At 38.6% G+C, this 22,052-nt stretch overlaps 2 protein-coding genes across 4 annotated transcripts in view; both read right to left on the bottom strand.

Annotated features, from left to right (window-relative positions):
- LOC127638244 (CCR4-NOT transcription complex subunit 1) overlaps positions 1–2,831 on the bottom strand; it is a 35,025-nt gene extending 32,194 nt beyond the window's left edge. For all 3 annotated transcript variants that reach the window (XM_052119687.1, XM_052119686.1, XM_052119685.1), the window contains exon 1: positions 2,691–2,831. The gene's annotated coding sequence lies outside the window, so the exon portion shown is untranslated. The remainder of the gene's footprint in view (positions 1–2,690) is intronic.
- Positions 2,832–3,803: 972 nt separating this feature from the next.
- The window catches only part of kdm7ab (lysine (K)-specific demethylase 7Ab), a 65,577-nt gene continuing 47,328 nt past the window's right edge, over positions 3,804–22,052 (bottom strand). Inside the window, 10 exon segments of the mRNA XM_052119628.1 lie at positions 3,804–6,932; positions 7,054–7,327; positions 10,650–10,717; positions 10,906–11,054; positions 11,213–11,382; positions 11,466–11,536; positions 11,870–12,066; positions 12,627–12,751; positions 12,841–13,089; positions 13,540–13,626. Coding sequence (XP_051975588.1) covers positions 6,844–6,932; positions 7,054–7,327; positions 10,650–10,717; positions 10,906–11,054; positions 11,213–11,382; positions 11,466–11,536; positions 11,870–12,066; positions 12,627–12,751; positions 12,841–13,089; positions 13,540–13,626 — 1,479 coding nt within the window. The 3' untranslated portion in view covers positions 3,804–6,843.

Genomic DNA, 22,052 nt, shown 5'->3' on the forward strand with positions numbered 1-22,052 from the left:
TAGTTTATGGTGCTGTTGTGCTTACAGTAAGTAAACAGTTTAATATAAGCAAATGCAATGTGCTGGATCGTTCTCTTTCAATTGAGTTTTAAATATGGCTGAATTTGTGCATGATGTTAGCCAGTCACAACAGTGGCCATTTTTGTTGTTTTAAGGAGACGCTTAGGCCAAACCCAAGCTTTTCAGACAGAGGGCCAGAGACAGGGTGGAAGATTATGTTAATAATTATGACTGTTTTTGTGCAAAATGTACTAACATTAGAGGACCTCGGGGAAGATAATGAAACTATATATAAAAACAACTGCAAAAAATTGCTGTTCCATGTGATTCAGTCACTGGACAGCAATTCTGAGAAAACTTCCCATTACCTTTGAAGGAATGGAACGTGTAGGCTGTACAAAGTAACATTTATCTTTAACAATGCTATCAAAGTGGGTAGCAGACACAACAAAGCCCCAACAACATGGCACGTCATCTTGATTGTTTTGGTTTGAATGGATTACATGACTGCATCACATGGCAACAAATACGTCATCATTGTCAGATATCTAAATTTTCCCTGTCAAAAACGGCATCTCAGTGTGGAGGGAAGGCCAAAACACAGAGGAAAAAGATGCATTTTCAAAAGAAAAAGTGGCCTTCTGCTTTTATTTACTACTAATGAGTGTACATGACATTAAACATATCAAAAGTACAATTCTTTTTTTCACTAAAACTTGGACAAATTTACTGGGTGCATCATGATCCATGGATGCTACCTCACGAGCTTTGAAAAAGTCATAGCAGGTGTTCCAGATGTATCCTTTCTGTTGATTTGTTTGTTGAATTTAAAGATGTTTGTTGTATGTGTTTAAGCTTAAAGTAACCCTTTCAAGTGCTTTTAATAAGGAAAATGTTACTGAACAATTTGGGCAAATTAGCTTCAGAAAAAGCATCACTGATCATCATCAACAAAAATAAAAACTTACTAAAACACTTCCAGAAGTTTACCTAACACCCTTTATTAATTATCTCAGTTTGCTGAGAGAAATTACCCCTTAAAGTTAACAGTAAACTGTAGCAATATTTTCAACCCTTTGGTTTAAATTTTCAGTCAGGTTTCTGTTAATAAACGAACTGAACTGTGCCGCTGCATAACCGGAAGTGATATTTACTCAGATTCTCACGGGCCTTGATTTAAGTTGAAGGGTCTTTCTTACAGAATAAATAACTTGGTATGCGCGATTCCTGCTACAGTAAAGCCGTTGTTGGTTTCTACAAAGTAAATTTGTGAAGGAAGACTGTTAGTAACAAGCCGTTTAGACACTTGATACGAGTACAAAGCCTGTTTACACATCATGCGGTCGCGTTCAATCAAACTTAATTTAATATGACTTCATAAAATGTTTAATGTACTACCAGTCAAGTACTAAAGGTCTTAAAAATGATTGATGTTAACAAGCAAACGATAGTTTTAATTCCATATGTTTGTCCCCTAAAACTACATACATGACTGACTGGTCAATATGCAAAATACTTTAAATAGCAATTGTCCTGCATAATAACAAGCCTGTCGACTAATCAAGTCACTTTCGACTTAAAAACTAAAAAGTTCATAATGACGTAAATTTGACTCTTAAACCATCAAACACTCACAACTTGTCTTTAGCTTTCCACGTACTAACTCATCCGACATCCAAGCTGCTTGTTATTTATTAACATCTAACTTTCAATAACAACAGCTCTTCAGCTACACGTAATTTACCGTGTTGTCGTGAAAAGAGCCTCGACCACACTTTTTAATCGAGTCAACATCAGACATACTAACCTGAAGCTGGCTAACAGCTAGGCTAAGCTAATAGCCTAAACCTCATTGTTTATAGCGGTGAGCGAGCACTAGCATGTTGACTTGCCTGTACGCGACATGTCCAACTGGAACATATAGTTGACATTAATCAAATATATGGTTCCGTTTGCTAAGAAAAAAGCATGCGCAAAGCACAACAAACAAGGCCCAAGTTTCTCAAACTATGAAGGGTTTTTATGCCACTATGACGATCTCCTCGTGCAAGTTTTCGTACTAGTGAAATTGGGATGATTCAGGCAAACACTCCCTGAACATACCCTTCTTTGGCAGATTCTATCATGCATATGGCGAATATATGGTATCTAAAATATTATGTTAATATGCAACGATATAGCAAATTAGATTCACAGGGATATTAGCGTAACATCTACTAAACAAAATTGTGAATTGGCATTAGTGACTGAGAGCAGTCTTACAGATTGCATCCAGCTACACTCTTCGTTGACAGGGCCTCCGTTAACATTTATATAGCTGAGGAAAAACTGTGTTCACCAAGCAAGGCAACAAACTCTGTGTGTAAATCAATTCAATGACCATGTATCTTTCGAACTCACCCCACGAGCCTGAATCACAATCAGATCATTTTCAACATTTTAACTTATGATCTCACCACTCGAACGGCAATGGACCGTTGGAAGTAAATCTTCGAATACGTACGGGGTCAGTCGAGTTTTACGGCAAGCGGCTATGACTTTTTTGCCGTTAAGACCAGCAGGGCAAGTTGATACACGCTAGCCAGCTAACGTTTGATTAGCCGAGTAGACAACATATGACAACCAATCCATAACTGTACCGATTTATGAGATTGTCCAGAAAAACAGATCGAAGCGAGCGCACGTATTACCTCGATTGTGGAAAAATTACGTGCGGATGATCATTTTCGTGGTATTTCTTCGTTCTGTTCTTGACGGATAAAAAGGTCGCTTTCTCCCTCGTTTGGGTTTGGATTTTTCCAAATAAAATGGCGACTGTCACGGCACGCGCGCGCACCCAGTGCGGCGCTTATTGAGCTCGCGAACGAGCTCGCGACTAAGCTAATGATGCACGTTGATGCATGCGCACAAATGGTGCAAAGTGATGGACGTTTTGCGCAGATGCAAAAATGCACCTGTTACGGTGCGAATGGATTGCCAATTACGATTGGATTACGATTACGGCAATATTTTTTCGTAAGTATTTTAAAGCAGATTTAGATTTTTTATGAATCCTAGATTTTTGTAATTGTTCCAGAAAATTCGAAATGATCTGTTTCTGAAATTATCAACTCAATTCAAAAGCAAACCAAACAAACAGGCCCTGATATTCTGATACTATAGGGAGCAATTTTATTTATACAGTGCAGGCTTGATTACAAATTATTAATATAAGAAAATAATAATTATTTGCACATTTACTTTTCAAGATTTAATCAAATCAGTTTACACATAACTATTTCTAGGTCCAGTTAAAAAATTTTTTCTCATGACGTCGTTTTGAATGAACTCATGCAGCTGGTTAGAAACGTGCTGATTCTCTTAAAGGGATAGTTCACCCAAAATTCTCTCATCGTTTACTCATTTTCATGCCTTCCCAGACGTGAAGGACTTTCTTTCTTCTGCATAACACAAAATAGATATTTAGAAGAATATTTCAGCTCTGTGCAAGTGAATGATGATCGGAACATTTAAGATCCCAAAAAATCACAAAGACAGCATAAAAGTACTCCATACGACTTGAAGCAATGCAATCACTTTAGGTGAAAAACAGATCAATATTTCAATCTTTTTTTTTACTATAAATCTCCACTTTCAGAATATGAAAGTGTATATTTATTGTAAAAAAAATTACATAAATATTGATCCATTTCTCACTCATACCCTTTATGTGATTTTTGGAGCTTGGAAGGTCTGGTCACCATTCACTTGCATTGTATGGACCTTGTATGGACCCGAAATATTACTCTAAAAACCTTTATAAAAAAGGTTATAAACATATGGGATGACATGAGGGTGAGAAAAAAAATTAGAGAATAATATATTTTAGGTGAACTATCCCTTTAAATATCCATTAACTAATAACACAGAGAAACATCATAGCCACTCATAGAACTTTTAATATATACAGGCCACATTGTACAACTGAAAATACCAATTCAAAGAGCCATAGCTGTGGATTTCAATATCTCAAAATATTAAACAAAATTATACGACCATATAAAATTTGAACAGCTTAGGGCATTGAAAATGATAAAGCACACACCATAAACAAAGACACATTATTGACTGCAAGACCAGAAAATGGAAAACATAACCAAGAATGCCAAATAAATACTGTACAAGTACTGCATGGTACAAACCCTGCCTGCAGGCCAGCAATGTTTCCAACTTTTATGAAGCATATTTAGATATTTTGTGTTTAAAATATGAAAAGTAACAAAAACAGTGTAGTGTAACATCGCTATGCAGGACATGGTTAGTGCAGTGCAGCATTTATTTATTTTTTTGTAAGAAAAAGCTCCTCCAATCCCTCAAACAAACATCTCACCCCAATCAAGGTGTGAGCAACAATATTCCAAATGCAATTCATATGCACTTTGGCCCAAATCCTGGTCAGACAAATAGCACCATAACAAATTAGGATCAGTTATTAAGGGAAACAACAGGTGCTACATAAATGGCCTGATAGTTTTCAAAATGTATATCTGGAATAAATCATTTTAGAATACCTTGGCCGATGGCATACATTAAAAGGATGTTCAAAATGTCCAAACTTCATTCAAAGTACATTACAATACTCAAAAGTATTTCACAATGACTAAGAGATTTGAAGTGCTGGTACAACTGTGTCCACCGTTGGGATGATTGAAGCCTTTCCATCTAAGCCCTTAATAATCAGTATGAAATCTGTCCATCAGAAAATGTCCTGAGCTGCTATTCCTGTACCTCAGCAAGTCATTTTAGCTGCAAAGTGAATTAAATCCATCATGAAAGACCTGGAAGCCAGTGGAATGTGCGTTATTGCCTGTAAGGTTTTGTAGGATATGCAAGCTTGAGTTGCAGAAATGTTTTAATGAGAACATTTTACAAAATGGGAAAAAAAAGAAACAAAATTATATTGTATAATTTTCTTAAATGGGAATAATTACCACAGGTAACCAGACATATATTGAAACTTTACTTTAACTACAGGCATATCAGTTTAGATAAAACAGCTCATTTAACTGAAAGCAAGACAGACCTGACCTTTACGATTACAGTATTTGGCATTCATCAAAGGGAATCCAAAAGCTTGAGCTCTAACTTGACAATTACCTGAGGTCTTTCACACCAAGCAAAACCAGAGTAAACTACCTAAAAAAACAAATCACACACACATATATATCTTACAAAATGTGAGGCTGTCACCATCTTTCAATAGTGACTAACACACATTGTTGGTAAAAATTAATTGCAAAAATTCTCTGTTGATTAAGACTTATTTTACAAAAATAAATACTCTATTCAATTCTTTGTAAAAAGATGAGTAGCCAAATACATTTCAACATAAAAAAAAGGTAAAAATTTTCCCACACTCTGTGAAATCTCAATTTCTTTTCTCACTATACACAGCACCAGTTCAGACAGTGTTTCAATGCTTCAGAATTTGACGAGACATCAAAACTTTATACTTGTGGAGAACAACAACGTTGATTAAACAAGATACTTGGAAAGTAACAGGAGGTGACACAATCGGTTTAAACAAACTTCAAACAAAATTTTCTAAAGACCAGATTCATTATTTACCCCCCAAATACTAAGAACAAGACACCTTGAGGTAAAATGACATTGGTTTTAACAGATTAGAATGGAAACATACAGGGCAGGTAGTTTGATTAAATATTGTTTCTTATTACAAAACACATACTGCTAGTATACCAAAGACTGATTTAGCTCTTACCCACAGTGCAAGATACAGATATGGCTGATAAAAATAATAATAATAATAATTGGTTGAGTCCATGCACCAAATATCTTTTTTCCCAATGCACTGTATAACCCCAAATTCAAACACACCTTCTAACAATGCTCAAATGAATGCTCAAATTAAATAAAGTAATTGTTCTCTTTCATAAGCAATAAATACATTTTGTATAAAAGTACATAAAAAGAGAGAAAAGAAAAAAGATCAAGCGCCAACATAAAAACTGGAATAAATTAAGGGGAAATGTCTTCTCTCTTTCCTCCAGGTACATTTGTTCCATTTAAGAGTCAGTCTCCAGATGCCCACTAGGTGACAATAGAGAACCAAATATAACCACACAGAGCTCCTTCGCAGTTGGCACGCAATATAAAATATTACAATACAAGATGAATACAAATGCTCACAAATATAAATTTTTCTTTTTTAATTTCTCTCAAAATGTGAAACCCAGTCCATTGATTGACAGAGATGCAGGTTCATCATCCTATGGTGATTTTAATCTTCTGAGGAAGTGTATGGAGGAACGTTTGATAGGAAAGAGTTGAATGCAGTCACAGAATGACAAGACAAAATAGTCAAGCACCTTTATGAAATCATTTCATCGAGTAATTGCCACCTTATATTTTAAGGTGTCATGGAGATTTCAATGTAAAAAAGAGGGCAGAAGCCTAGCATCATGCTAATCTTTGCTTTTGTAGAGCAAATGAGATTTTGGATATCATATCTGAGAACAAAATGTGGTTTTATTTCCTTGTTGTCTTATTTCATTTCAGGTGACTCGTTTCTTTGGACACATACAAACAGAAATATAGTAATCCTTATCCATGTTGGTTGAAGTGCATTTTATGTTGTTCTGGAGCTTCTTAGCCGCGAAGAACCAAATTTTTCAGGTTGATTGGTATCCAATTCCATGCTTTTGACCCAGTGTGTAGAACCATGGGTTTATACCCAGTCACCATAAAAACACAATCTCTGTGAGAGTTTGTGTGAATACACGAACACTAGCATGCACTCTCAGCATCCCAAATCTTCTGAATGAGCTGCTGCTATCATCAGATCTACAAGAAGAAGGGGTTGTGTCTGCTTAGTTTAAGAATCTTGCCCAATCGCTGCTTAGCTGTGGCCATGCCTTTCTTAGGACGTTTACCTGAAAAGAAAGAAAAACAATCTAAAAATGAATAAAAACAAATATCTTAAAGGTGAAGTCATTTTTTTTTATGTTAAAATACTTCCTCTAAAGTTGTAAAGAAATGGACATTATACACTACCTTTGGTGGCCTGATTGCTGATTGGTGGGGGATTTGCGGCAGGCCTCTTTGAGGGATGTAGGGGTGGCGATAGAGATGTCTCACAGTATTGGTAACGCACTGTGGGGCTGTCTTCATCGTTGGTTGGGGAGTGTGTGCGACTGCTCCAAGCTTCACTGCTGCTGTTGCTGCCACTGTCCTGACTGTCCATGAAGTTCTTGTGTTCCTGGATCCTATGCTTGAGTTTGGCATGACAACCTCCTTCTCCTGAATGCTTACGCTCCCTTAACTCCTCCTGGTGAACAGAGGGAAACATTTAACAACTGAAACACTGGCTGAATTCAGAGATTTAGCAGAGATGGGCATCTTCAATTAAGTCCCCGTTTCACATGGTATTAAGATGCGTTTCGGTGATCCGATCATGTGGATAGGATCACAAAAACCATATATGAATGTGGTCAAAAATGCATGCAATCACATCGCATTTGTGGCGTAAACCCTAATCTCTCCTGTAATGCTGAGTTTACATTACACGATTTTTAGCCCAATTTTCACTCGCAGACAATTTTGTGATGATTGCCGTCAAAAGCCAGAAATCGCAGGCAAATCGTAGCTCGCTCCCATAAGCGATGATCGCAATGTATGAATTATCAAGGATATGATTTGAGAGAAGCACAGACGCATTGCCGATGTCAGTGAGATATCTAGAATGTTAAATATCTGGACCTGTCTGCGATTCCAAATCGTGTGTTTTGACTGAATACAACTGCAGTGTTGACCAACAGCCAATGAGAGAGCAAGAAACAGGGCATGGGAAGTTTCAGTGGGAGGAGTCCTGGTGTACCTGCAACAGAATATCAACCAGCATGGCTGCGGTATCAAGAAAGTCTCATTGGACCTAAGAACTGGAGGAAAAGTTTTTGGAACATTGGCAGGAGCACCAGTGCATATTTGATGTTTCATCTGAACTGTACCACAACCGGGTGGAGAAAGAGAAGAGTTGGAGAGAAATTGGCAATTCTCTTGGACAGTCAGGTAAGCAAATAGGTAGATTTTTCAGTAGGAGGTACTTTTTCATATTGTAACCAATAAAATATATGATAGCCTTTAGTTGATTAAAAACATACACATCATATTCTGAAATGCATAACATATGGTCATGCATTTGTTTTCGTATCTCGTATCACTTCTCGCGTGTACTCTCTTGTGAAATGTATTTTGGAGCCCTGGCGTTGGGATTCGTCAATAGTGAAATGTTTTGTAATGTGTTCACCCCGTCGCCAATTCCTCGTGTAATTTGAAAACTCTGCGACTTCAATGACAAGACAGACAGTTGTGTAATACGGAATTAACCGTCCGATCAGAAAATTTTAAAAAGTGGATACATACACAAACCCAAGGTCTTCATGGATCTTCTTTAAGGCCCAAATATACTTCATTCGAAATTGAAGAACGAACAGGTGTGAAGTAATGTAGAAAAAAATCTGGCCAAAAAGACTGTTTTTTAGTTCGTTTCAGTGATTTGTTAAGGCCCAAACATACTCCGCGTTATTATGTGTATGCAGACGCATCTTGCTAAGCATGGATCGTTGCTTTGTGAAATGTGTCAGAGCACAATTCATAACCTAACACAAGTATGCGCTGTATTCTCAGCTTTGCAGCAAGGGGCGCTACAGCGGATTTTCTTTTTTCAATCAACAGCTGTAATGGCAGAGCAGCAATTTGAAGCAAATTTGAAGTTAGATTATACAAAAAAAAATTAAATTCTGTCATCTTTTTAGCAAATTCAAAAGCTCACTCCTCAACTGTCAACATGCTGACTCCACCACATATGGGTTTGTGGCACCTAAAAACCTCTTCTGCCCCCTTGCAGTCCAAGGTTTGGCACACGTAATGTATGTACAACGGGACCATGTGTTGACCATGCGTTGGCGAAGCACTCTCGTCTGAGTTTGCGTACTTCCGTGAAGTGAACAGCTCACCTGGGCAAACTTTTAGGAAAACTTCTAACTGGCTGCTTAACACCTTCTTACTGCCATTGGTCCACGTCATCATTAGGTGTGACCTGGAGCTTCACCTACCTCGAAGCCAACAGCTCATTCAGTTTATGTTGTTTAGTCAGTCCAAATCAGTCAACAAGAACACACTGGTGTGTAGAATTATTAGCGAGCTGATGCAAATTTATCTACATCTGTAAGATCGTTCATGTAGAGAAATTTACCAAGACCATGTCATGCGATATTTTGTTTTGTTTAGCCTACAAAAGGAATCAAATCTACTCAAATACTTTCAAGTGCCATCTGCAGTGAAATCCATTTACACATCTCCACAAATAAGACTATTATCTTTCTTTTTCTTTATTCTGCACATTAACACTTTCATACGCTGATCTTTTCAATAGTATCACAGTGTTATCATAAATGACAATGACAGTGTAATCTGCACATATTATGGCTGCGTATAGCATTTTTAGCTTTTAGCTTCATGAAGTAATAATGTTAACAAGACAAATAAAACATTTTCTACTAGATATATTAATTATATTACTAAAACAACTTCTTTTATTGATCTCATGTGAATTCTACTCATAGAATGATTCATTAAGTCATTGATAACACATTTAAATGTCACATTTTTAAGGTTTTACTGAGCATCCTCAAATTTAAATGCTCCTCTAAATGCCTGAGTATTCTGGAACAGTATACCAGTGCTCGGCTGTTTAGAACTTATTTTTACCCCTGAAAGAAGAACGAATGAGAACGTCTATGCAAGTATATTGGGGCCTTTAGGCATTCCAATTTCTCCCATTCATTTAATGCCGCGTTTCCACCTGGTATTATGATGTGTCTCGAGTGATCTGATCACGTGTGAGACACATTGCTGTTTCCACCTGGTCACTAACGTCAACGGATGTAGAAAGGAAGTCCTGCCTTACAGCTTAAGATCCAATCACCTTTTAGATACAGACATCGCGCATGTGAATTAGCTATACAAGCCGGAAAAATTGCTGATTTTTTTTGTGCATAATCTGAAGTAAAGAAATACAATTTATGATTCGATTGTTGTCAGATTTGACTGCCGATTTGAAATATGTTCTTTGATTGTGATCTTGAAAAAACAACTCTTTTTGAGATTTTAGTGCTCTCCCATTCAAGTAGATAGGAGATGCATTTGCATGACTGGAAATATTTTCCAAGAGTGTTCCAAAGATGGCCGCCAGTGGACTGACATGCTAAAAAAAAAAGACTTTGCTGAATTACAATTTTATGTTACTTTTGGGTTCTTTTTTTATGCTTTTGGATCCTTTATTATGCTTTAAGTGAGCCACTATCAACTGCCATTATATTAAAAAAGACAGACTGCGAGATTCATCTCGTTGTGTTATCTGCATTAGAAAGGAAGTCTGTTTAAAGATCCACACAACAGAAAGGTAGCAGGTTTGAATCCAGATGGTAGTAAACTATATATTTGTGAGCAGGAACTAAAATTCCACTCTAGTCCTGTCGCCACCATGAAAATGGTCAAGGCACCTAATTTCAGACTGCTCCAAGAGATGTTTCCTGAATTTAGTGTATACATGAAACTAGTTTTAATTGCATTTTCATCAAATAGTTTACCTGATTGCTCATGGAAGAGCTGCTGTCTGAATCCTGGTTCTCCTCTCCTGTTACAACCTCCTTTCTATCTGAGAAAAGAAAAAAAAAAAACACAATGAGTATGATGTACAAGAATGCATAAGATTAGGACAGTGTTCGCTAAAAAAGCAATGCCCTCTTTCTTTCAGTTTTTCCACTGGTAAATATGAGAAATATGGAATAATTCTGTTTTTGTACCACTAGTTCCTCATTCTCTATGCATAACATGAACTCTTACTGTAGTCAGAGAAGGGATGGTTGGTTCTGGACCACCAGAATTCTTGTGAACTGGTGGGATCCTTTGATTGGTGAGTATACAGCAGACCAGCCATAGAAAGCATTCCCTGGATGGCATCCTCTTCTGCGCTTGGTGAGGCAGCGGGATCACTGGAAATGTGATCGAACATAATTTTACCAGATGCTAAATCTATACATGTCCATAAAATAACACATTTTGTGTAAAAAAAAAAATCTGCAAATTTATGTACATCAATACACTAATAAAATATAATTATGACAGAACACAACTCAAATTGAGGCCTTACCTTTTAAGACACTTCTCAAAATTATCCAGTCGTTCTCTGGAGTGAAGCATGTCTGTCGTGTAGCTGGAGCTACATTTGGTCTCATTTCGGTCGTCTCCATTCTGCCTAATTGAATTTTCATCTTCTTCCTCAGACGAGCTTTCGGATTCCTCCTCGGAGCAGTTCTTTTTCTGTATAAATGAGAAGATTAAACGTTGAACCCTAAATTCAAACCCTAAGATCTTACTATGCATTAAGTGAAATGTTAACATACCCGTGATGTGTACTCCTCTGATTCAGAGTCTGATGAGACCTCTGAATGTTCTGATTCTCTTTTACTAAGATCTGTGGATAAGAACAGATAAAATTGATATACTGAAAGGTTCAGTAAGTTCAATAAGCACAAAATTGCTGAAATTAAAATACAGTAAAAACTACATTTTATTTATTCAAAATTCACTAAAAAGTATTTTAAAAATGAGAAAAGCCCTTTTTTTTAACAAAGCAGTCGATAATCAGCCAACGCAAATATTCTCAAAATGACCAAAATAGTGGTTGATTGACAACTATTGTTGATAAATTGGTATATCACTAGTAAAATTGTGTAAAATCATCATGATTTAGTATGCAAACTACCAGATAACATAACTTTTCAATAAATTAGACTTTTAAGGGTACCTATGAAGGACAGGTGCTTCACTTCACTGATGACATGACTGTGCTCATCTTGCACCACCTCTTTCATCTGAATATCCATTTCCTGTTCCTCTTCTTTTGCTACAATCTTAATCTTGAGTGAATCCCTCTTCAGATCTCTGGAACCCTCCTCTTCCTTAATCCTCATTCGCTTTTCTCGAAGATGCTGCCTGTCATCTCTGCAAAGGCAACCAGAAGAAAAAAAGAGGGATTTGTGCATGTACCCAAAACCAAGTGACAAAAAAAGAGAAACAAATAAAACATACATAACACAGAAACCTGAATAGTCACAAGAAAATACATTTCCCAAAATCACAAATTTTGACAAAACTCTAAATCAAGGCAGTGTTCATTTTCTAAAGATTTTAGTCAGAATTTAATCTTTTAAATGTCTAAGTAATTAATTTTATTTATTTCTACTGACAAAAATGGGATGAAATTTAGATTTTCCTTAAGAAAATTGCTAGTGCATTGTTAATATCTTGCAGTAATTTTTTGTTTTGTAATATTTTGTCAACAGTATGTTTTAATAAAAATGGTTTGATTATCATTATGATGCATCTTTTATGTCTCATTTTCATTATTGTTGACAAAAAAAAAAAAAAAAGGGTCAGTAATTAAGATTAGCACAGCATCAAAGCCAGTACAGGTATTCTGTAATGGTAATGTGGTGAATCATACACTAGAATTTTCCAGCTATGGATTAATGTACGTTGACCTTGAGGTTAATCTGGTTTACCTGATAATACGCCCATTGCACAGCACGAGACGCAGGTCACAGCCCAAACTCTGCTCTGCCATTGCAGCCGATGCTGTGGAAACCTTGTTGAACTTGCCGTTGACATTTAAGTTAAAGGTCGCATCCTGAAAGTAGAATGATAGAACTTTGTAATAATAATCCTAAAACATTTCCCTGGTCATCAATCACTGAGATTGTGTCTATTTCTATTTACCTCCTCATAAGGACCCATCTCCAGTCGTTTTAAGACTTCTTGAGTGTGCTGCTCATAGATGTCTAGGTTGGAGGGGACTTTGGGGCCATGAGAGTGATGATGATGATGGTGGTGATGGTGGTGGTCACGAAGACGTCTGGCGTTCCTGCGTGCGTGAGACCCTCTCTCGTGCGATGACCTTGTTGATGGGCATGTTAAGCTTTCCTGAGATTTCATTGGCTTGCTTCCACAATTCCCATTCTGATACTCCTAGTGTTGGAAACAGCATTGTAAGTTCAAATAAAATAACTTCAAATTCTAGTGTATAAACTACAAAAGTAAAACAATAAATCAATTATTCATAAAGGTAAATATTAAAAACAATTATCAATGTTTAAGCACAAAACACGTAATCTATCCAAATAATTGCATTCATTGAAAATGTTAGTGCTAATACCAGCATTTTATATATAAACTTATTCTGTCAACTTTTTGGGAGACAAAAGGTATGCAAGCAAATGTAGATGCCTCAAAGCTAATAGACATGGACAAAAAACGCACAAAACCACAATTGAAGGTGGTTTGGTGAAATGTAAGCTACCCACTGTACATGTAAATATTTGTTTTTACGTTTTATAAAGGCTATTTCATTTAAAAGTGCAAATTTGACTGGTCTGATTGTTTAGTAAGTTTCAGTAGGTTTCATGCTGCTGGACGTACCTCAAGGTAGTGGATTTCCTTTGTGAGCATTTTAATGAGATGATTGGGTCTGATATGGTCAGGGACCTCGCTGGCTGGCTCCGTGACCTGGGGAAGATGAGCACACATGGCAGACAATAAGGGATTTGTGCCAGAGAGCAAACCTCACGTTTCCCACCCATTACCACTGACACCAGATATCAACCCCTCTGAGACCATTGGCCACATTATTCAATCAGGGGATTACAATGTACAATGAGATAATAGCAGGTGTTTTTAGACTGGGGTTAATTTAAAGTTATGTTAAGACTGAAGGTTTAAATATAAGAGAAAGTGTGCTTTTTTGTCTGTTACACCGTCTGACAGGTAAAATTGTACGTCTAATTGCTTAAAGGGATAGTTCACCCAAAAATGAAAATTCTCTCATTTACTCACCATCATGCCATCCCAGACGTGTATGACTTTCTTTTTCTACAGAACACAAATTAAGATTTTTAGAAGAATAACTATGTAGCTCCACACAAATCAAGGCAGCATAAAATTAATCTATAAGACTCCAGTGGTTTAATCAATGTCATCTTAAGTGATCTAATTGATTTTGGGTGAGAACAGACCAAAATGTAACTCTTTTTCACTGTACATCTTGCCATTGCAGTCTCAAGGCACGATCATGATTTCAAGCTTGATTTCACTTCCTAGTGCTTTATGCATGTGTAGAGCACTAGATGCGCTAGGAAGTGTAATCAAGCTTGAAATCATGACTGATGTTAAGATTTATAATTCTGTTACATTTTGGTCTGTTCTCACCCAAAACTGATCGGTTTGCTTCAGAAGACATGGATTAAACCACTGAAGTCAAATGGATTACTTTTATGCTATCCTTAATATGCTTTTTGGAGCTTGCAAATATTGGTCACCATTCACTTGCATTATCTGGACCTACAGAGCTGAGAAATTCTTATAAAAGGCCCCGATATACTTCTGGAGAAGTTCTTCATTCTTTGTTTAGGGGTTAAAAACAAGTTCTAAACAGATGAGCAACAGTATTCTATTTGCAAAAATTCAAACACCAACCACACCACTGTGGGAGCCATTTAGTAGTACATTTAAATATTAGGATGCTCAATAAAATATTTTATCAATGACTTTATGCCTCATTCCATGAGTAGAATTCCCACTAGATCAGTAAGAGATGCTTTTTTTTATAACTCAATGATAAATTAAAGTAATATACACTCACCTAAAGGATTATTAGGAACACCTGTTCAATTTCTCATTAATGCAATTATCTAATCAACCAATCACATGGTAGTTGCTTCAATGCATTTAGGGGTGTGGTCCTGGTCAAGACAATCTCCTGAACTCCAAACTGAATGTCAGAATGGGAAAGAAAGGTGATTTAAGCAATTTTGAGCGTGGCATGGTTGTTGGTGCCAGGCGGGCAGGTCTGAGTATTTCACAATCTGCTCAGTTACTGGGATTTTCACGCACAACCATTTCTAGGGTTTACAAAGAATGGTGTGAAAAGGGAAAAACATCCAGTATGCGGCAGTCCTGTGGGTGAAAATGCCTTGTTGATGCTAGAGGTCAGAGGAGAATGGGCCGACTGATTCAAGCTGATAGAAGAGCAACTTTGCCTGAAATAACCACTCGTTACAACCGAGGTATGCAGCAAATCATTTGTGAAGCCACAACACGCACAACCTTGAGGCGGATGGGCTACAACAGCAGAAGACCCCACCGGGTACCACTTATCTCCACTACAAATAGGAAAAAGAGGCTACAATTTGCAAGAGCTCACCAAAATTGGACAGTTGAAGACTGGAAAAATGTTGCCTGGTCTGATGAGTCTCAATTTCTGTTGAGACATTCAGATGGTAGAGTCAGAATTTGGCGTAAACAGAATGAGAACATGGATCCATCATGCCTTGTTACCACTGTGCAGGCTGGTGGTGGTGGTGGTGTAATGGTGTGGGGGAGTTTTTCTTGGCACACTTTAGGCCCCTTAGTGCCAATTGGGCATCGTTTATATGCCACGGCCTACCTGAGCGTTGTTTCTGACCATGTCCATCCCTTTATGGCCACCATGTACCCATCCTCTGATGGCTACTTCCAGCAGGATAATGCACCATGTCACAAAGCTCGAATCATTTCAAATTGGTTTCTTGAACATGACAATGAGTTCACTGTACTAAAATGGCCCCCACAGTCACCAGATCTCAACCCAATAGAGCATCTTTGGGATGTGGTGGAACGGGAGCTTCGTGCCCTGGATGTGCATCCCACAAATCTCCATCAACAGCAAGATGCTATCCTATCAATATGGGCCAACATTTCTAAAGAATGCTTTCAGCACCTTGTTGAATCAATGCCACGTAGAATTAAGGCAGTTCTGAAGGCGAAAGGGGGTCAAACACAGTATTAGTATGGTGTTCCTAATAATCCTTTAGGTGAGTGTATATGCAGTAGAAAATGTGCAGTTTGTCTCGTTTAGATTCTGAATTCATGGCGCTAATGTGCTATATGCTGCCATGTTATGTGCCGATTACACTTTTATTGTAATTTATGATGACACTGAAACTACTGCAAAGATTGGTGTATAAAAGTGTGTTAATGAGAAAAATACAGAAAAAGAATCACGATATGAATACCATACTATGGGCAGATGTGTGAATGGCTTTCACCGAGGGAAGCCGCATATAAAACAAAAGAGCAAATGGGCACTTAAGAGTATTTGAGTAGATTTGATTCCTTCTTGTAGACAAATGGAAAAAAAAAAGAATGCATGATGTATTAGCCTTTTCCTCTTTGTCCTTTATTCCATGAAAGCTATTACTGTTGGCTGAGCTGGATATAGCTTGACGCGTGCAGTTGTGTAGATGAGTGAGAAGTTGATCCAGTTTGTCCAATGAACATTTATTGTCACTTGTATGAATGTTACACAAAAGCAAATAAAACAAAGATAGTAGTCTCTTATATGGTAACAAACGGCTTGTCACGTCATGGAACCATACGGCACACCACCACACGGTCAAAAGACTGTTTGCCCTCTCAGCCACACCCAGATACTGTGGCTTCCTGTCTTTAAGGCCTTTCCCTTGGGCTCCACCTTCAGCCTCTAAACCGTCCTTTAGGTGGCGGTAGACATACCTGTGGTCACATATAATCACTCATTCATTCATCCACAGACACACACCACTATTCACTAGAAAGAAACATTAAATCAACTCAAAAGCTCAATTTGGCTCCTACATACCGCCCCTAATTGTGTTTGTAGAGGTAAAAACAATTACTTTTTTTTAAATGAAAAAGGAGCCATCACTATTTGCAGTTTAACTTTCAAAAAGTTTTTTAAATTGATATCTTATAGTAAAATTCTAAATGAAACTCAAAATTGAATGAGTCAACTTATCTTCAGTGTTCTTGAATGCTCAGGGCCTCTTTGCAGAACCTTCGTCACCCTCTAACAGCAAGCAGATTTTGGACACTGGCCTCTCTAGTATACTCGTTTTTGTTTTCAGCTTCACAACCCGGACATGACCTCTGACGTCAGGTTTGGCTTCAACAATTCTTCCCAGTAGCCACGAACTGCGAGGAGCGTTATTGTCTGCGATCAAGACGATGTCCCCTGGGATGAAATTTCTTCTTGCTCTTGACCATTTTTGTCGTTCTTGAAGAAGAGGGAGGTATTCCAGAAGCCATCTCTTCCAAAACAGCTCGGCCATATACTGGACCTGTCTCCAGCGTCTTCTGTGGTATAGATCAGACCTTGAAAAGACTCCAGGGGGCAGAATTGGGTTAGTTCTGAGCAACAGAATATGATTTGGTGTTAGGGCCTCTAGATCTTGTGGGTCACCAGAAATCTTTGTAATGGGACGGCTGTTTAGAATTGCCTCAACTTCACAGAAAACAGTGTGTAGCCCTTCATCGTCTAAGGTTTGTTGTTTTAAGACTGAGCATAAGACATGCCTTACCATTCTAATAAGGCGTTCCCAGAACCCACCATGGTGAGAGGCTGTAGGGGGGTTAAAGCTCCACTGAACTCTTTCCTTCATTAGAGTTTGGTGGATCTTCCTTTGATCTAAAGTTCTGAGTGCTTCTCTTAGTTCTCTTTCTGCACCTACAAGGTTAGTGCCATTATCCGATCTTAGGTGTTGTACCTGCCCTCTTCGACACAGAAACCTTCTAATGGCATTGATGCATGAGTCTGTACTTAAAGAACAGGCTACCTCTAGATGTACTGCCCGGCTGGTCATGCAGGTAAAAATGACGCCATATCTCTTCATTGTGCTTCTTCCCCTTCTTACCTCAAATGGACCGAAGTAGTCAAGGCCAACGTTGGAGAATGGTGGTAAATCTGTGACCAGTCTTTCACTTGGCAGGTCAGCCATCTTTTGTTCGCCGGCTTTACCTCTGTGCTTTCTACAAGTCACGCAGTGAGAGAGAACCTTTCTTGCAGCAGAGTTACCATTTGTTATCCAGTATGTTTTTCGTGCCTGAGATAGCACGTGGTTCCTTCCCCCGTGTCCAGTTTGAACATGAAAGTGACGCAGAATCAGAGTGGACACGTGGTGATTTTTGTCCAAAATGGCAGGGTGTTTTCTTTCCTCAGGCATTGCTGTTCTTCTGAGACGACCACCTACTCTGAGGATTCCATTGTCCAGCACTGGATCCAATCTATATATGCTACTGCCCTTTTTCACATTGGAAGCCCTCTTGCAGCATGTCGATTTCCTCAGGGAAGCTTTGTCTCTGTACATAGGAAAGAATAGCCTTTTCTGCCATTATCAGATTATCAACTGTTATTGCTTCTTTTATGTTGTCTTTGACATATCCTTTTGTCATTCTGGTTACCCTTTGAGTCTGTTTACCACCCTTCTTTGAGTCATTTCCTTTCTGCACAATGAGTTTTAGTGCATCTTTAATTTTTAGGATCCATGCAACCGCTACCCTCAACTTCAGCCAGTCTGAAAAGTGATTGAGCAACTTGTCTGTGGGCCTTTCCTCACATGTCTGCATGATTGTATTCACTGTTGCAGATTTCCTCACCTCTGGATCATCTTCACAAAGTTCAACTTTGTTCACAGATTCATTCGGCCAGTCCTCTTCTGATGACCAAAGGAACTCTGGTCCAGAGATCCATCTTGGGTTCCTCCTGAACCTCTCTGCGCTCACACCTCTAGAGCAATCGTCGGCAGGGTTTCTTTTTGTGTCAATATATCTCCACTGAAAGACTTGTGTAGCCTCCCTAATCCTAGATGTTCTATTTGCCACATAGGTATGAAAACGAGTGTGGTCATTTGAAATGTACTTTAAGACAGATGTGCTGTCGGACCAAAACACTGACCTATCTGTAGGTGGTAGCAATTCTTCCTTTAACATTTTATCCACTTTAACTGACAGAGCTGCAGCTGCTAACTCCAGCCTTGGGATGGTCTGCCGTTTTAATGGAGCTACTCTTGCCTTGCCAATCAAGAATGCTACATAGACCTTTCCTTCTGCATTTGTCATTCTGAGATAGCTGACTGTTCCATAGCCTAGCTCGCTGGCATCAGAGAAGTGGTGAATCTGGTTATGCACTGACTCACTAAAATTATTTGGCTTAAAGCAGCGTGGAACTTTAAAATCTGCGAGTTGTGAGAGACTGCTGATCCATTTGGTCCACTGGTCAGAAAGTGTGTTGGGAATGGTTATGTCCCATCCAAGGTCCTGTCGGCACAACTCCTGCAACAACAGTTTAGCTGGCAAGGTAAGCGGAGACAGAAAGCCTAATGGATCATATATAGAGCTTACCATTGATAGGATGCCCCTTCTGGTAAGTGCACGCTCACTGATGGTGATGTTGAACTTGAAGGAGTCACTTTGGACACACCATTGAAGTCCTAAGGCTCGTTCCATGGGCAATTGATCTTTGCTCAAGTCCAAGTCCTTTATCTTTTTAGCTCTGTCTTCTTGTGGAACAGCATCAAGAACAGCTCTACTGTTGCTTATCCACTTTAACAAATGGAAGCCTCCTCTAAGACAGACTTCAGTGAGGTTTGAGATTAGTTCTATTGCTTCTAGTTCTGTGGGCATCGATTTCAAACAATCGTCTACATAAAAGTGCTCCATGATTGTGTTTGTTACCTCAGGAGGGAAGTTGCTTGCATTGTCCCGTGCAGTTTTTCTGAGAGCAAAGTTAGCTATGCTCGGTGAAGAGACTGCACCAAACAAATGAACAGTCATACGATATTCCACTGGAGCATCATCCGCATTTCCTTGTGGCCACCATAAGAAGCGCAGGAAGTCTGTGTCAGTTTCAGTCACCTTAACTTGGTGGAACATGGCCTGTATGTCCGCCATCAGTGCTACTGGTTCTTCTCGGAAACGTGTCAACACTCCAATCAGTGTGTTTGTCAAATTTGGGCCTTGGAGTAGTTCAGAGTTAAGGGATGTCCCCCGAAAGGTTGCACCACAATCAAACACTACTCTAATGGTCTTCTTTTTTGGGTGATATACCCCATGATGAGGGATATACCAAACCTTTCCATCTGTCCTATTCAGTTGTGCAAAGGGAACAATTTCAGCGTAGCCCTTGTGAATGACATCACTGAGAAACTCTGTATACTCCCTTTGATAGTTCGGATCTCTTTTGAACTTCCTTTTCAGATTCAACAAGCGCTGTTCTGCAACAACGCGATTGTTGGGCATTGTGATATTATCTTCTTTGAAAGGTAGGTTAATGCAGTAGTGACCCTCTTTTACTTTTACAGATTCATTGACAATGTTCAGGAACTTCTTGTCATTCACTGACATTTCACTTTTTTCTTCATAAGCTTTCTCATTGAAGTCTGTGTTGTATTGACTCACCAGAAGTTCTTGCAGGTCGACCAAGGAGATCCGGTTTGCAGTCACCGTGGCCATTTCCACACTTTTGCTGCTACCTCCCAATGGACCGTTGATTACCCAACCTAACAATGTTCTTACAGCATAAGGTCCATCTCCTTGTGAGTTGATTACCTGCCAAGGTTCCATAACATTTGCTGCATTCATTCCTATGAGTAAGTCAATGTCACAGTCTATGTGAGGTAATTGGATTTCACTAAGGTAAGGCCATTGCTTTAAATCCTCTTGTGTTGTGATGTTCTCTTTCGTTGCAGGCATAGAATTTTGTGTGTAAACATCAGGTAAAGGAATGAATTTTTTACCATTAAGTTCACTGATTTCTAAACCTGCTACTAACACACTTTTTATGGGTTTCTCATATGCCATTGTTCTCAGCATTACGGTAATTTGTTTCCCCTCTAGACACAACTTCTGCGCCAGCCTCTTCGTGCAGAATGTTGCTGAACTGCCAGGATCAAGAAGAGCATAAGTTTGAATGATTTTGTTGCCTTTGACAGACTTAACTTGCACAGGAAGGATTGACAGTGCACATTTACTGTTGCCGGCCCCTGCATGTCCACAAGCATTTGATGACACTTTGCTGATGTATTTTTTGATTGTTCTGCTAAACTTGAAGCGTGACCTTTAGCTTCAAAGTTGATGTGCAGCACATTGGGATGTGCTTGATTGCAGATGTTACATGTAAGACGGTTTTTGCAGTCTTTGCTCATGTGTCCTTTACACAAACAACCAAAGCAGAGTCCTTCTTTCTTTAAAAGGTTTAACTTTTCCCTGTGCATTTTCTTCTTGAAGTGAGAGCAGTTTTCCAGACAATGAGCACCATCACAGCAGATGCATGGAATTTTCACATCACACAGTGTTGTTACATTAGTTGCATAGGTAGACTTGGGCCTAAAAAGAGTCTTACTTACATTGGGCCCTTTATTCCTGCTTGCAACTGGTTCTTGTATATTTCCAAATATCGGGTTGGAACATATCTTGGCCTGTTCCTCAATGAACTGTACAAGGTCTGTAAATGTTATCCTGCTGTTGTTGTCCTCCAGTTTATTTTGAGCTTTAGTCCGCCATCTATCCCGCATCTTGTAGGGTAATTTCATAACAACGGCTTTCAAAGTAGAGGCTACGTTCAATTCCTCCATGTAGTTAATCTTTGCCATAGCATTACAACATCCTTTGAGGTACAGGAAGTACTCATTCAAGGCTTTAGGATCTTCAGGTTTTATATTTGGCCAATTGAGAACCTTTTCAATATAGGCGGTGGAAATTTTATACTCATTGCCAAACTGTTCAAGCAACAACGCTTTGCCCTGAGATAACCCTGATCTCCATCCATATGCTGGCAACTTCTTACTAGGTCTCTAGCTTGCCCTCTAGTAAATTGCTCAAGGTAAAACAATCTATCTTGTCCACTGTCTGTGTTCATCTCAATGTTGTGTTCAAAAGATGTCATAAATGACCTAAACTGTAAAATGTCCCCATCAAATATGGTAACACTTTTAGGTGGCAATAATGACAATTGCTGCTGTTTGAGAAGCATAGATGTAATTTCATTTTGTCTGTTTAAGACGGCAATGAGACTATTGGAAGCTACACTGCCCTCTAACGGTCTGCCCTGCTTAAGCTCCTTTTTTGATAATGTAGGACCTGCT

The sequence above is a fragment of the Xyrauchen texanus genome, chromosome 46 (genome assembly GCF_025860055.1).
Source record: "Xyrauchen texanus isolate HMW12.3.18 chromosome 46, RBS_HiC_50CHRs, whole genome shotgun sequence".
NCBI lineage: Eukaryota > Metazoa > Chordata > Actinopteri > Cypriniformes > Catostomidae > Xyrauchen > Xyrauchen texanus.